The sequence below is a fragment of the Microcaecilia unicolor genome, chromosome 1 (genome assembly GCF_901765095.1).
Source record: "Microcaecilia unicolor chromosome 1, aMicUni1.1, whole genome shotgun sequence".
NCBI lineage: Eukaryota > Metazoa > Chordata > Amphibia > Gymnophiona > Siphonopidae > Microcaecilia > Microcaecilia unicolor.
The window spans coordinates 623,357,495-623,372,857 of record NC_044031.1 but is presented as its reverse complement, the minus strand read 5'-3'; the positions used below and the strand labels follow the sequence as shown (position 1 = coordinate 623,372,857).

General features: G+C 45.7%; 1 protein-coding gene across 1 annotated transcript in view; it reads left to right on the top strand.

Moving 5' to 3' along the window:
• The window catches only part of IQANK1 (IQ motif and ankyrin repeat containing 1), a 180,950-nt gene that overhangs the window by 84,458 nt on the left and 81,129 nt on the right, over positions 1-15,363 (top strand). The window contains 3 exon segments of the mRNA XM_030190104.1: positions 148-312; positions 6,464-6,655; positions 14,625-14,750. Coding sequence (XP_030045964.1) covers positions 148-312; positions 6,464-6,655; positions 14,625-14,750 — 483 coding nt within the window.

Below are 15,363 nucleotides of genomic sequence, written 5' to 3'. Positions count from 1 at the left end.
TCTATTCTATAACCCTATGTGAGAGACCCACATACAGGCATGCAGAGGGCTCTAGCCTCTGTGGAAGGAATCATTATAACCATAGGAAGTGGCGATTTGTGCTGAGTTCTGTATCTGCTCTTTGATGCTTGCCGTTGACTCCTGCAGGCCTTTGTCATGATGGTAAAAAAGGAACAGGAAGCTGCAGAGCTGCAGAGGAAGAAAGAGGAGGAGGAGAGGAAGAAGAAGCAGGAGGCGGCGCAGAGGAAGAAACGCATTCTAGAAGCTGCTTTTGAGGGGGACATGGATGAGGTTCTGGCTGTGCTGAAGGAGGTGGGCAGGGCTGTAAACAGGTTCCCCCCCCCCCCAAGCAAAGTAGGACTTTTGGGCATGGCTGTTTGGGTGCCACAGTATAGGCACTGCTGTGTAGGCGCCTATACATATTGGTGTTGAATTTTTAGGCACCCAAACGGGAGGTGTCTTGTCCTGTCTCCTCCCCCACACTGACTGCAACGTGAGCCGTGAAGAGGCTGAAGCCATAGTCGCCATCTTGATACACTCAAACTATTGGTTCATCTTGATACAAAGCAAACTATTGGTCCATGCCAAGCCATGCATAGGCAGTCCATATTTCTAATAAGTGTTTGCTGTTGTTTTGGGTGACTTAATATGGCAGTAAGCTCTGTTTACTGGCTTCAGGCCAGAAAATGGGCTAAGCATGCTCCCGCCATCTCCTGTCAATTAAACCTTGGAAGAGTCAATGTCCTCCCTCAGAAGCACCACCTGGGACAGCTATGATCTCCTTTATGTTCTGAGGACCACCCCACCTGCACTACTGTGCCTCTGTCAGCACAGACAGCCTTTGGCTCAGATCCTGGTGAGTGCAGGGGAGGAGGAGAGGTTTTTTAGAGGCTGCCTTCTTGGGTGCCCAAAAGTCATGGGTGCCAAAATGGCTGCACCCAAACAGCAGTGCTGAAAAGTTATGTTTTTTTTTGTTACATTTGTACCCTGCGCTTTCCCACTCATGGCAGGCTCAATGCAGCTTACATATTGTATACAGGTACTTATTTATACCTGGGGCAATGGAGGGTTAAGTGACTTGCCCAGAGTCATAAGGAGCTGCCTGTGCCTGAGTTGGGAATTGAACTCAGTTCCTCAGGACCAAAGTCCACTACCCTAACCACTAGGCCAGAGAGGATGGAGTGATTTATTGAGTGGACCCAATATTCAAAGCACTCATACATTTACCAGCAGCTGGTGAGGGTATAAATTGTCTATTCACAGATCCTAGATATTATATGGATAATAATTGGCTGAAAAATCTGTCGAAGCAGCCTAATACTATCTGTGCAATAATGGTGTGAAGTGAGGCTGAGCCGTAAAAATGATCCATCTATTGGTGATATTCAACTGCTATGGAAATAAATTCTATATTTATTTCACGCTTGCTGATCATATTACATGTATGTTCAGTGATGCTAAATATATGTATTCATTTAAACATTAGCACTTAATGTGCTCACATCCTGCTGCTGCTGCTGCTGACAATTGGGCCCAGTGTAGCCCAGCCTGTACTGTTAGTCACACTGGTTTGTGCATTTGTGACTGCAGTAGGATGTTATTCTGTGGTTAAAATCCACATTGTTCTGTGACCAATTACTGCAGAATACAAGAAACCCAATTCTGCAGCGGCGGAACTCAGGGCCGCCGAGAGACTGAACCGGGCCTGGGGCAGGGCTGCTACTACCAGGCCTTGGGCAGGACCACCCCCCCCCCCCCCCCGATCGTCACCACTACCGCCTCCCCCCACAATAGTCGTCTGCTGCCGCCCCCCCCCCCACTACAATCATTGCCGCTGCAGTCCCCCTCCCCCCCCCAGTTAAGATGAACCCATCAGTAAACAGGATATCCTCACTGAAATTTGGCCATATATTACTGTATTGTATAGAACAGTGTAGAAAAGTGAGCACAAAATACAGCCTTTATTAGTGCTGTTTCCACCAGCTACAATAATTTTTGAAGCTGTTTTAGTAATATTCAGTTTTGATTTCATGATATTTATATCTACATATGGGATGCTTTCAAATAAATGAAAAAAAAAACTGTCAAATTAGTAGAAAAACAAAATATTTTGTCCTCCACCTTTTAAAGCACTGCCTATCCAACTAGAACGGCTTTTGACTTTTTACAGATGGACCACGCATAGGAAGTCCATTATCTCTAATAATCTTTTACTATTGCTTGCAATAGCGTTTGCTGTTGTTTTGGGTGTACTTGTGACTCTGCCTACTGGCTTCAACCCATATAATGGTCTAGATAGCCTTGTACCACCTCCTGTTCTCAATCTAACCTCCTTGGTACCAGCAGTGTCAGTGATCAAGGCAAGCCGATCCTGGAAGCTTTCTTTCTGCAGCTGATTTCCCACTTCCTCTAATTCAACTTCCTGTCCCCGCATACGTGGGAGCTGCAGAAAAAAACTTCAGGGACCAGCCTACCTGGATGGATCGCCGATGCTGCTGGCACTAAATGAGAAGGTTGGAAGAGCGTCAGGGAGAGGAGGAAAGACATAAAAATAATTGCTGGACTTCGGGGGTGGGGGTCATGGGTGGAAGATGCAGGTTCGGGGAGGGGAGCGGGTGCGGGTGGAAGATGTTGGGTCAGGAGGGTGGAGGCACAGGTGGAAGATGCTGATTTGGGGGGAGGGGAGAGTGATGGGGTGGGTAGAAGATGCCAGGGAGGGGAGAGGGCAAGGATGGAAGATGCTGGTTCGGGGGGGGGGGGGCTGCATGGGTGAAAGATGGCTGAACTTGGGGGAAGAAAAGAAAAAAAAATGTTGCCCATCAGCTGAGCAGAACAGAGCAGAGCAGTACAGGGTGAGCAGGGAAACAAAGATGCCTGATCACAAGGTAGGGAGGGAGAGAGTTGCTGGGGAGGGGGAGGCGACCTGGAGATAAGAGAGATTGGATAATGTAGTGAGAAAGAGAGTGGGAGAGAGGCTGGAGTAATGGATGGAAGGGGTGGAGAGGGAGAGATATGCTGGGGTGGGGGGAAGGCAGGTGAGCAGAGGGAAGAGTGGGAAAGTCGCTGGACCCAAAGATGGAAAGAGAAAAATGAAAAGAGATGCCTGAGAGGTGGGGACACCGTGGGCAGGTGCTAGAGAGGACAGGACACAGAGGGAATAATGGTGGATATAGAGAGAGGAAATGTAAAATGGACTGCAGACCTGGGAAAGAGCAGAAGATGGGACTCAGGGCTAGGGAATCAGAACAGAAGATGACTGGGAATTGGGGATTGAGTTGAGGAGTGTTTGTGGGGGGGGGGACTATGGATGAGAGAGATGGAGAGAGACTTTTGAGGGGATAGTGAAGATCTGGCAATTCATAGGTAAGAGTGAGGGTGTGTTGATGGGTTGGGAGAATGAGTGAGGGTGTGAAATGTGAAGGGGTAAGAGAGAGGGGATAAACTGTGGGGGGAAGGCTGAGACAATGTAAATGATCTGGTAGACTGGAGAGAGGATGAGAGGCATTGAAAAAGGATGGGGGTCCTGAGGAGGGGTATTGGAGGAAAGGGATGATGGGTCTCTGAAAGAGTTGAGTGGGGGTGGAAATGAGGATAAAAGAGAGGCAATATGAGTGGGGTAGAAAGTAAGAAATTAAAAGTTTAGCAAGGAGGCAAGAGAAGAACAGAGAGACAAGAATGGAGCTGGGACTGATGAGGGGATGAGATGCAGGGTTGAGAGGGAATGCACAGAGGATTTTGAGCAGACTGGACGACTGTTTAGGTCTTTATCTGTACACTTTATATGCAGGTACTTTCTCTTTTATTTGAAAGTACAGATAACTAGCTGTTTCTTTCCCTGCGTTTGTGTTACAAAAGTCTTTTTCAAGACCATTGTTTTTACTCCTTGTACAAATTCATGATTATCCATTTATGATTCACATATTTTTATATGAAGACTCCTGAAGCAGGCTCACTGCCGAAACACATGTCTGTGTCGAGTCTCTGAAGTAAAGGTTTTATCATCATTAGAAGTCTTCACGTTGTTCCTGGACAGCCTGGTCTACTTCCCACTTTTTTTGTTTGTTTGGCTATTTTTGTAGGATTTCAGTGTTCCTCTGCTTCAGCAGACACTCACTGGTACTTTCTCTGTCCCTGGATGACTCACAATCTATGTTTTTGTACCTGGGGCAATGGAGGGTTAAGTGACTTGCCCAAGGTCACAAGGAGCTGTAGTGGGAATTGAACCCAGCTCACCAGGCTCAAAGCTTGCTGCACTAACCATTATGTTGCTCCTCCTCTCCCAGATTCCCCCTCTCTATCAGCAGACTCCCCTCTCTAATGCATGCTATCGGCAGATTTCCCTTTCTAATGCAGATGATCAGCAGAGCCCCCCTCCTTAGGCTCTGCAACCCCTCTTTAATGTCTTCGTTCTGCCCCCACAGTCGTGTGGAGATTCCACATTTGTTTTTCATTATTGTAGTTCTTCAGTGCTGCTGTCACTTCCTGATTATCCTTACTATAGGTGTTTGAAGAGATTGAACCACAGGTGTCATGGCACCTCCAAAAATTTCCTTCCTTCCCGGCAAGGCGTTTCTTTCTTTACCTCCCTCCCCTAGGGAGGCAATACTACAATCCACATAACTGCAGAAGCATTGTGGCTGGCCAGCACAGGGCCTTGGATATCTGCATATGCTCAAAACCTGCCAGCTTCCTGCCTCTGTAAAACAGGAAGTTCAGAGGGAGTGGGAGCCGGCAGGCATTGAGTTTGTTTAGATGTTCAAGACCCCACATTGGCAGGCCTCGACACCTATTCTGTTATGCCAGTTGTAGTGTCACTGGCTGGGGGAGGGAGGTAAGGAAAGATACCTTGCAAGGGAGAAGGGATGTGGAAGGAAGGAAGCATGGTAAAGGGAGGGTGTTGGAGGGAAGGAGAGAGATACTGGAAATCATGTGGGGACAGGGGATAGGGAAGGAGAGAAATACTGGACAACGGGATGGGGGGGAGGGTGAGAGGTAGGAGACGCTAGGTGCCGGGACGGGGGGGGGGGGAGGCTATCGGATGGTTGGTAAGGAAAGGGAGAGATGCTGTGGGTGGGGTTGGGGGCTGAGCTTGTTTCCCCAAACAAAAAGGCATTTTGCTTCCCCAAGTCCATATAATCTATGTCAATGGTTCTGAAGGCTGTCTTGGAGAAACTCTCAGCCAGTCAGGTTTTCAGGATATTGATCATGAATATTCATTGTGAATATCCTGAAAACCTGACTGGCTGGGGGTTCCCCCAGGACAGGTTTGGGAACCACTGATCTATATTCTGATATTTCAGCCTCTGCATCCAACCCTCTCACTCCAGTCACTGAAGTCCTTACATATGCTAGCTTCAGTGCCTTTAAGTGACATGCACTGTGATCTATTGGTCCCCTTCCTTGCTCTCTTAGCCTTATGAGTCTTCTTCTTGCCTTCTCCTCCCTTCCAGGCAGATTGGCTCAGAGCATGTGACATTGCTGTGCCCCTCTCCTCCAGGAAAGAGGGCTCTTTTTTCACTAAACTCTCTTTAACCCAACAAGCATCACCCTTTTTAAGCCTACTTCATTTCCTCCTTCTCTCACTTCCTTATTTTTATGGTCTACATAGCTCTCTACCTCTGCATTAAATCAGCACATTATTCAGACACTCCATATCCTCCTCTCTGCAATATTTTCAGCAATAAAGAATATCCTGTACAAAGACTCATAGTTTCAACTTTCATTTAAAGTGAAAATGGAGAGGGAATGGGACTTGATATACCGCCTTTCTGTGGTTTTTGCAGTTACATTCAAAGCGGTTTACATATTATATACAGGTACTTATTTTGTACCTGGGGCAATGGAGGGTTAAGTGACTTGCCCAGAGTCATGAGGAGCTGCAGTGGGAATCAGACCCAGTTCCTCAGGATCAAAGTCTGCATCACTAACCACTTAGCTGCTCCTAGGCTACTAGACCAGGGGTAGGCAACTCCGGTCCTCGAGAGCCACAGGCAGGTCAGATTTTCAGGATATCCACAATAAATATGCAGGAGATAGATTTGCAAGCACTGCCTCCTTGGTATGCAAATCTATCTCCTGCATATTCATTGTGGATATCCTGAAAACCTGACCTGCCTGCGGCTCTCGAGGACCGGAGTTGCCTACCCCTGTACTAGACTGTAATCTTGTTTGCTCTGTAAGGAAACCTGCCTTCTGCTTGGGCTATGATCCTATACATCAGAGGTGCTCGATGTTGGTCCTTAAGGTCCGCAACTCAGTCGGGTTTTCATGATTTCCCCCAATGATCATGCATGAGATCTATTTGCATGCATTGCCTGCATTGTATGCAAATAGATCTTATGCATATTCATTGTGGAAATCCTGAAAACCAAACTGGGTTGTAGACCTCAAGGACCGACACTGAGCACCCCTGCTATACATTGTGTAATAGAGACCTGCCTTCTTCCTTCTTTTCCCTGACCAGGTATCGGACCTGGATACAAAGAATGGGATTGGCTATGATGAGAGAGGGAAAGCGGTACGTCTTCGGAACCAGATCAACATGGTAGACTGCACAGATGCCAATGGGAACACCCCACTCTCTGAAGCTGCAGGGGGCGGAAATCCTCAGGTCATCAAACTGCTCATAGAGAGAGGAGCCCAGCCAAACAGCAAGGTAGGAAGACCCCAGAGTAAGCATGGAGACTGGTGCTATGTGTTGTCCATGGGACTGCTGGTTTGTGGAAGCTTGTGTAGCCTTTTCATGCACAGACTTAGGAGATCTTTTACAAAATGGGGGAGGGGGGGAGTTTCCTCCAGGTCAATCCTAATAGGGAAACATTTCCTCTTATGGTACTACAAATGCAGGCACTTTGTCAGGACAACTGGTACCACAGGCAGTTAAGACTTGGAGTTCCATCCAAAGGTTTTGCTGCCTATGGAGGGAGTTCACAGAAACAGACCATCGGGCTCATTTTCAAAAGACACGGATGTCCAAAAAGTGACATAAATCGTCACTTGGACGTACTTCTCACAGAGACGTCCAAATCGGTATGATCGAAACCTGATTTTGGACGTCTGTCAGATGTCCGTTGCAAGGACGTCCAAATCTCAAGGGGGCATATCGGAGGCATGTTCGAGGCGGGACTTGGGCGTTCCTAAGACTTGGACATCTTTGAGCCATAATGGGAAAAAAGCAAAGACGTCCATGACTAAAACTTGGACGTTTTCACCCGGACCTGTTTTTATTATGAATAAGGCACAAAAGGTGCCCGAAATGACCAAATGACCACTAAAGGGAATCGGGGATGACCTCCCCTTTCTCTCCCAGTGGTCACTAACCCCGTCCCACCCTCAAAAAACATGATTAAAAATATTACTTGCCAGCCTCAGATGTCATACTCAGGTCCATGACAGCGCATGCAGGTCCCTGGAGTAGTTTTGTAGTAGGTGCAGTGCACTTCAGACTGGTGGACCCAGGCCCATACCCCCCCCCCCCCCCCCCACCTGTTACATTTGTGGAGGAAACAGCGAGCCCTCCAAAACCCACCAGAAACCCTCTGTACCCACATATAAGTGCCCCCCTTCACCCAAAAGGGCTATGGTAGTGGTGTACAGTTGGGGATAGTGGGTTTTGGGGGGGTGTTGGGGGCTCAACACACAAGGTAAGTGAGCTGTGTACCTGGGAGCATTTTATGAAGTCCACTGCAGTGCCCCCTAGGGTGCCCGATTGCTGTCCTGGCATGTCAGGAGGACCAGTGTACTACAAATGCTGGCTCCTCCCACGTCCAAATGGCTTGAATTTGGATGTTTTAGGTTTCGAAAATGGGCGAAAATCAAAGACGTCCAAATCCAAGGACATCCATGGTATTTTCAACCACAAAGATGGACATCCATCTTTTTTCGAAAATTACCTTCTTCCCGCCTCCGAATTTGGACGTTTTACAAAGACATCCAAATTCCAACTTAGGCGTTTCTTTCGAAAATGCCCTTCCATATGACCTATTCAGGCTGCTCATCCTTGCCATCTACTATTCCTTTCTTTCCCCTAGAGATCCTATGTACTTTACCCAAGCTTTCTTGAACTCAGATACAGTCTTCATCTCCACCACTTCCACCAGGAAGCTGTTCCATGAATTTACCACCCTTTCCATGAAGAAGTATTTCCTCAGGTTACTCCTGAGTCTGTCCCTTTTCACTTTCATCCTACCTCCGTTGTAGTGGAATGGTGCCAGAAAGCACTGGTGCCTCCCAGCAGATGCACATTTTGTCTACCCCTTCCAATAGCCCTGACTATACTTTTGACACAAGTGCTGGTTATTCTAAATGTCTTTATTCTGAGGTAGAACCTGGACCAAGTGCTCACAAGAAAATTGTCTATTTATAGTTCTTTTTCTCCTCTCACCCTTTCTACTTCAGAAAGCAGACATTCCAGTAAATCTGGATTTAGAACTGCAGCCACCAGAGCGATGCGTGGCTTCCCCTGTCCAGAGGGTCTCCTTCTCCTGCCACCACCAGAAGACTCACGGATGTTTTCTTCCATTCCCCGGATGTTTTCTTCCATTCCCCGGATGTTTTCTTCCATTCCACAAACATATTCTGACAGGGTCTTCATCCTACAGGGCTTGTTCACTAGTCCTGTGCTGAAGTGAGTCAGGATTTTGCTTAAGAGGTTTGAGCATCTTTTAGACTTGCTCTTTTCACTTTAGCTTCCATAGCACAACTCCCAAGACACTCTTGCAACACTCTACACCTTCCTCTCTCCCTGTTGTGCACTTAGCTCAACTTCAATCCAGAAAGGTGATTGAAATACACCATTAATATCCCTGTTCTTAGGACTTGATTTGAATATCCATGATTTACATAGTAACATAGTAGGTGACGGCAGAAAAAGACCTATACGGTCCATCCAGTCTGCCCAACAAGATAAACTCATATGTGCTACTTTATATGTGTACCTAACCTTGATTTGTATCCGCCATTTTCAGGGCATAGACCGTAGAAGTCTGCCCAGCACTAGCCCCGCCTCCTAACCACCGGTGCTGCCATCCAATCTCTGCTAAGCTTTTGAGGATCCAGTTCTTCTGCACAGGATTCCTTTATGTTTATCCCACGCATTTTTTAATTCTGTTACCGTTTTCATCTCCACCACCTCCCTCAGGAGGGCATTCCAAGTATCCACCACTTTCTCCGTGAAAAAATACTTCCTGAAATTTTTCTTGAGTCTGCCCCCCTTCAACCTCATTTCATGTGCTCTAGTTCTACCGCCTTCCCATCTCCAGAAAAGGTTCGTTTGCGGATTAATACCTTTCAACTATTTGAACGTCTGTATCATATCACCCCTGTTTCTCCTTTCCTCCAGGGTATACATGTTCAGGTCAGCAAGTCTCTCCTCATACGTCTTGTAATGCAAATCCCATATCATTTTTGTAGCTTTTCTTTGCACCGCTTCAATTCTTTTTACATCCTTAGCAAGATACGGCCTCCAAAACTGAACACAATTCTCCAGGTGGGGCCTCACCAACAACTTGTAAAGGGGCATCAACACCTCCTTTCTTCTGCTGGCCACACCTCTTTCTATACAGCCTAGCAAGCTTTTGGCTACAGCCATTGCCTTGTCACACTGATTCGTTGCCTTCAGATCCTCAGATACTATCATCCAAGATCCCTCTCCCTGCCTGTACATATCAGACTCATCACCTAACACATACGTCTCCAGTGGATTTCTACTCCCTCAGTGCATCACTTTGCATTTCTTCGCATTGAATTTTAATTACCAAGCATTAGACCATTCTTCTAGCTTCTGCAGATCTTTTTTCATGTTTTTCCTCCCTCTGGGGTGTCCACTCTGTTACAAACCTTGGTACCATCCGCAAAAAGGCAAACTTTACCTTCTAACCCTTCATCAATGTCACTCACAAATATATCGAAAAGAATCGGCCTCAGCACCGATCCCCGAGGCACTCCACTACTCACCTTTCCCTCATCCGAGTGAATTCCATTGACCACCACCCTCTGGAGTCTGTCTGTCAACCAGTTCCTAATCCAGTTCACTACGTTGGGTCCTATCTTCAGCCTGTCAAGTTTATTCAAGAGCCTCCTGTGGAGAACTGTGTCAAAAGCTTTGCTGAAGTCTAAATAGATTACATCTATAGCACATCCTTGATTCAATTCTCTGGTCACCCAGTCAAAGAATTCAATGAGATTCGTTTGGCACAATTTACCTTTGGTAAAACCATGTTGTCTCGGATGTTGCAACTTATTGGCTTACAGGAAATTCACTATCCTTTCCTTCAGCATTGCTTCCATTATTTTTTCAATAACAGATATGAGGCTTACCAGCCTGTAGTTTCCAGCTTCTTCCCTATCACCACTTTTGTGAAGAGGGACCACATCCGCTCTTCTCCAATCCCACGGAACCTCTCCTGTCTCCAAGGATTTATTAAACAAATCTTTAAGAGGACCCGCCAGAACCTCTCTGAGCTCCCTCAATATACTGGGGTGTATCCCGTCCAGGCCCATGGCTTTTTTCCACCTTTAGATTTTCAAGTTGTTCATATACACTCTCTTCTGTGAATGGTGCTACATCCACTGTTTTCTCATATGTACTTTTGCCAGTCAATCGTGGTCCTTCTCCTGGATTTTCTTCAGTGAAAACAGAACAAAAGTATTTGTTTAGCAAATTTGCTTTATCTTCATCATTATCCACATAGCGGTCCGTAGCATCTTTCAGTCTCACAATTCCATTTTTAGTCTTCCTCCTTTCACTAATATACCTGAATAAATTTTTGTCGCCCCTCTTTACATTTCTAGCCATTTGTTCTTCCGCTTGCGCTTTCGCCTGACGTATCTCTCTCTTGGCTTCTTTCAGTTTCATCCGGTATTCCTCTCTGTGTTCCTCTTCTTGAGTTTTTCTGTATTTCATGAACGCCAGCTCTTTAGCCTTTATTTTCTCAGCCACTTCCTTGGAGAACCATATTGGTTTCCTTTTCTCTTGCTTTTATTTACTCTCCTTACATAAAGGTTTGTGGCCATATTTATAGCTTCTTTCAGCCTGGACCACTGCTGCTACTACTACTTATCATTTCTAAAGCGCTACTAGACATACGCAGCGCTGCCCTTCCACTTCTCGTATGTCCTCCCAGCCCATCGGATCCTTCCTCGGGTATTCCCCCATTTTACTAAAGTCAGCATGGTTGAAATCCAGGACTGAGTTTTGAGTGGCTGCCCTCCACGTCAGCTGTTATATCAAACCAAACTGTTTGATGGTCACTGCTGCCCAGGTGGGCACCCACTCGGACATTTGACACACTATTCCCATTTGTGAGCATATTTTAAAAGCCTTACGTGCTGCAAAACTGACCAAGAACTATTCACTGCAGTTTACAATAATCATCCACAATAAACAGAAAACAAATATAAAACATTAAACAGACATCAAAATAAATCAGCATTCAATGGCACATTCCTTGTCGTCCCTCCAGACCAGCCCAGACTAATGGGTTATACATTCCTGCTAGCAGGTGGGTAGAGACTGGAACTACAGACTTCCAACAGAGCCTATATGTAAGATGTGTAGTCCCTCCCAGAGCCAGTAGTCTTCAGCGGGTGGTGGAAGGTAACTCTGTGCAGTCTTGGCTAGTCTTGTAGGCCTGGAGGAAATACTTAGGGGACAAAAACAAAACAAAGCAGAACAAAACAAATTTGGTTATTTAAAAAAAAGAAAAGATTTATGGTATTGGTTTCTTTCATCCCAGGGCCCCCTTCAGCATTGGCTGGTGCTAGTAAGAGCTGAGACCTGTGGGGGTTTTGTCAGCCTTGGGGGTGTCACATCTAGGTGGCCGGGTCCTACCCTCACTTTCTAGTGCTTTATTCCCTTAGGGATTTTCTTGGGGGTGTTTTTAGTCTTGAGTGCTGGGGAGAAGTGCATCTTTTTAAAAAAAGGAAACCTGGGTCTGGTTTTTGGTTTGTGCTATTTCTCTCAGCAACTCTTCAGTTTCAGTTGGGTCCTTCAGGGCAGTGGTGGTTGGTTCATGTCATGGTCAGCTGGCATTTCACCCCTCCCCTCTCCACTGGTGGAGTATTAGCATGGAGTGGTTTCATCGATGTGCAGCTTGTCAACGCTGTAGCCTTGACTCTGCTGGCACCTGCAAGTATTGTTGGAATCGTGCGAGTGCCGAGCCAGCGGATGATTTGGACTCCGCACCACAGTTAACTCCAGAGCTGAGCCAGAAGATCAGGCAGTGGCCAGCAAGACTGTTGCTGTATTACTTCTGTTTTTCGCAAGAACTGCCTCCATCTTGGATTCTTCAGCAGTTGCACCTCAGCCCATGTGTCTGGAGGTGGTGAGTGTTCCCACAGAGCCTGGGATGGCAGGTGAATGAGGTGAGGCACAAGAGGTTGGTTTCCCCCTGGATTTTATTCTTGCTAAGTATAGGGCTTTCTTTTTACGGAAGACTAGTGGATCTGAGTTTCTAGGCCCTAGTGAGGGAGGGGGGGGGGGGGTCCTTCTTCCCCTAAGTGGCACAGGCTTGGCTGGGAGGAAGAAGAGAAATTTCTGGATTCTGGCTCCTTCCACTCTGATGAGGAGCAATTTCTGCAGGATGAGGACCAGCTTCAACAGAGCCCGAGGGCTGAAGACTACTGGGTGGAGTCTGGATTTTTCACAGGGAAGAACTGCAGTAACTGATAGCACAGGTTTCTTCAGCCTTCAACTTTGAGGAGGAGCAGCCAGTGTCTGAGTCTTGGAAGGTGGACCCTTTGGTGAAGGGCATTCAGAAGTCTGCTTGGTCTTTTCCCATGCATCAAGACATCAGAGGTGTCATCCAGACTCAGTAGAAGGCTCGTACAGAGAAGGGCAACAAAAATCATAAAGTGGATGGGATGACCTCCCTATGAGGAAAGGCTAAAGTAGCTAGGGCTCTTCAACTTAGAGAAGGGATGGCCGAGGGGAGATATGATAGAGGTATATAAAATACTGAGTGGAGTAGAACAGGTAGACGTGAATCTCTTGTTTACTCTTTCTAAAAATACTAGGACTAGAGGGACACAATGAAGCTACAAAATAGTAAATTTAAGACGAATTGCAGAAAATATTTCTTCTCTTAACGTGCAATTAAACTGTGGAACTCGTTGCCAGAGAATGTTGTAAAAGCAGTTAGCATAGCAGGGTTTAAAAAAGGTTTGGATAGCTTCCTAAAAGAAAAGTCCATAAGCTATTATTAAAATGGACTTGGGAAAATCCATTGCTTATTTCTGGGATAAGCAGCATAAATGTATTGTACTGTTTTGGGATCTTGCCAGGTACTTGTGACCTGGATTGGCCACTGTTGGAAACAAGAAACTGGGCTTGATGGACCTTCAGTCTGTCCCAGTATGGCAACACTTATTTACTTATGTATTTAAACCAGTATGTGAAGCAATGAAGGAACCCTTCAGTGGATGTTAGAATAATACCGTGTGAATGTTGGTTAAATATGTCACTTAATATCCACACGACAGGCTCTACAACATCAATAATAGTGATTTTTGTAAAAAAAATATTTGGGTATAGAAGTGATTTATGTACTCAAAGCACAAGACACCATCTTGTCAGAATATAGATATGTCTTGAACAGTTTAATGATCATACTTAGGGCTAAGATTTTATATATGACGCCTAAAAAATCAGCGCCAAAAAAGCGCTATTCTATAAGCCATGCTTAAAGTTAGGCACGGTTTATAGAATAGCACTTATGCCCGGGAATTGCACCCAACTTTGGGCATGGCCATTTGTACCAGCTGAAATGTGGTGCAAATGTACACGTCTAAATGAGGCACATATCCCCCTTATTCTATAACAACGCGAGTAAATGCTAGGAACATCCTCGTTATGCCTACGACCTTCCCATTTCCATGACCTTTTTTTTTTACTTGCACATAGAATTTAGGCATGGATTCTGTGCCTAAATGTATATGCATAAGTTCCATCTAATTAGTGCCAATAATTGATTGTTAAAAAGTCAATTATTGGCACTAATTAACTCATTATTCAATTAAATTGCACAGGCAATTTTTGGCGACTTTTATAGAATTAGGGGGTTATTGTACATGTAAACAAAAATCAAAAATTATTGCTCAGATATCTTTCAGTGTCTTCAAAATTGGAAAATGATTTGTGCTCATCCACATTCACAGTGCACAGTCCCTGACATGGACTATGTTTTGCAATAAGCTTCTTTAAGGAAGCTCAGGCCATGACGATGAAAAATATTCACTTCATAAAAGTGTCCTGAAAACGTAAAACTATGTAAGGTTCATTCAATGCTAAAGAAGTAAAAAAAATGAAAAGCGTGGCAGCGATCCAGAACACCTCTCAGCAATCACTGAAAAGGTGCCAACAAGTGTAACAAGCATTAAGAGTAAGGCTGCCATTCTACTTCACAGTTCAGGCCCCCAGTGGTAACAGTTTGCCATGTGTATATGCAACTGTGTTCCTTGCCTAATAACTACTGGGTTATGATGCCCCCATGAGCTGGGTTATTAAACAATAGGGGATTAGGGTTAGGGGCATGGCCAATATAGTACCTCTGTGTATCAGCAAGAGCTCATTCTCTTCTGATTGCTGTTACATTGCACTTAAGCCTGGACGGTCTGTTCTCTTATAGGGTGCTTTTGGCAGGACTCCCCTGTACCGGGCAGCATTTGGAGCTCACCTGGCGGCACTTGAAATGCTCCTGCAGTATGGCGCAGACCCCAGGATCTATGCGGATGATGGCACGACCCCTGAACAAGTAGGTAGCAGGAGTTGGAGCACAAGAAGAATTCAGTGGCTTCTTATTTCCAGTTCAGCTTGGTTAGACTGGGAAATATTAAACTTCTCAATTGGCTTAGTCTGCCATTGCTTAGGCGGGTTCACGTGGGGTAATGCAAAGAGTCTCTTGGCATGATTCACTGTCAGTACTTGCTGTTGTGCTGCCTTTTAGCAGTTTCTTGCTCACTTGGTTCACTTTGGCGTTCTCTTTTTTGCAGTGTTATAAGTGCCCTCTTTGGACAGTTTCTCCTTATGGTTGGCTGTGAGAGATGGAGTCTTGTGTTTCTTGCAGTGTTATAACACATGTGACCATCTCTGGGAAAAGGTGACTCAAATAGCCGATTACACAGACACAAAAGAGAGGGTAAAACAGCATACAAAATAAAACAGAAACAAAAAAGCAACACTGGGCCTTCAGGATTTAGATGATCAAAGTCTCTTGTTTATTAATTGACGGATAGACCCGACACAGGCCGTGTTTTGGCGACTGGCGCCTGCCTCAGGGGTCTTTGATATGGAATAGAGTCTCAATTGCTCCGAGAGCGTAATCAGCATGGACAATGCTGTCAGTCTAAATAAACCGCCAAAAACCC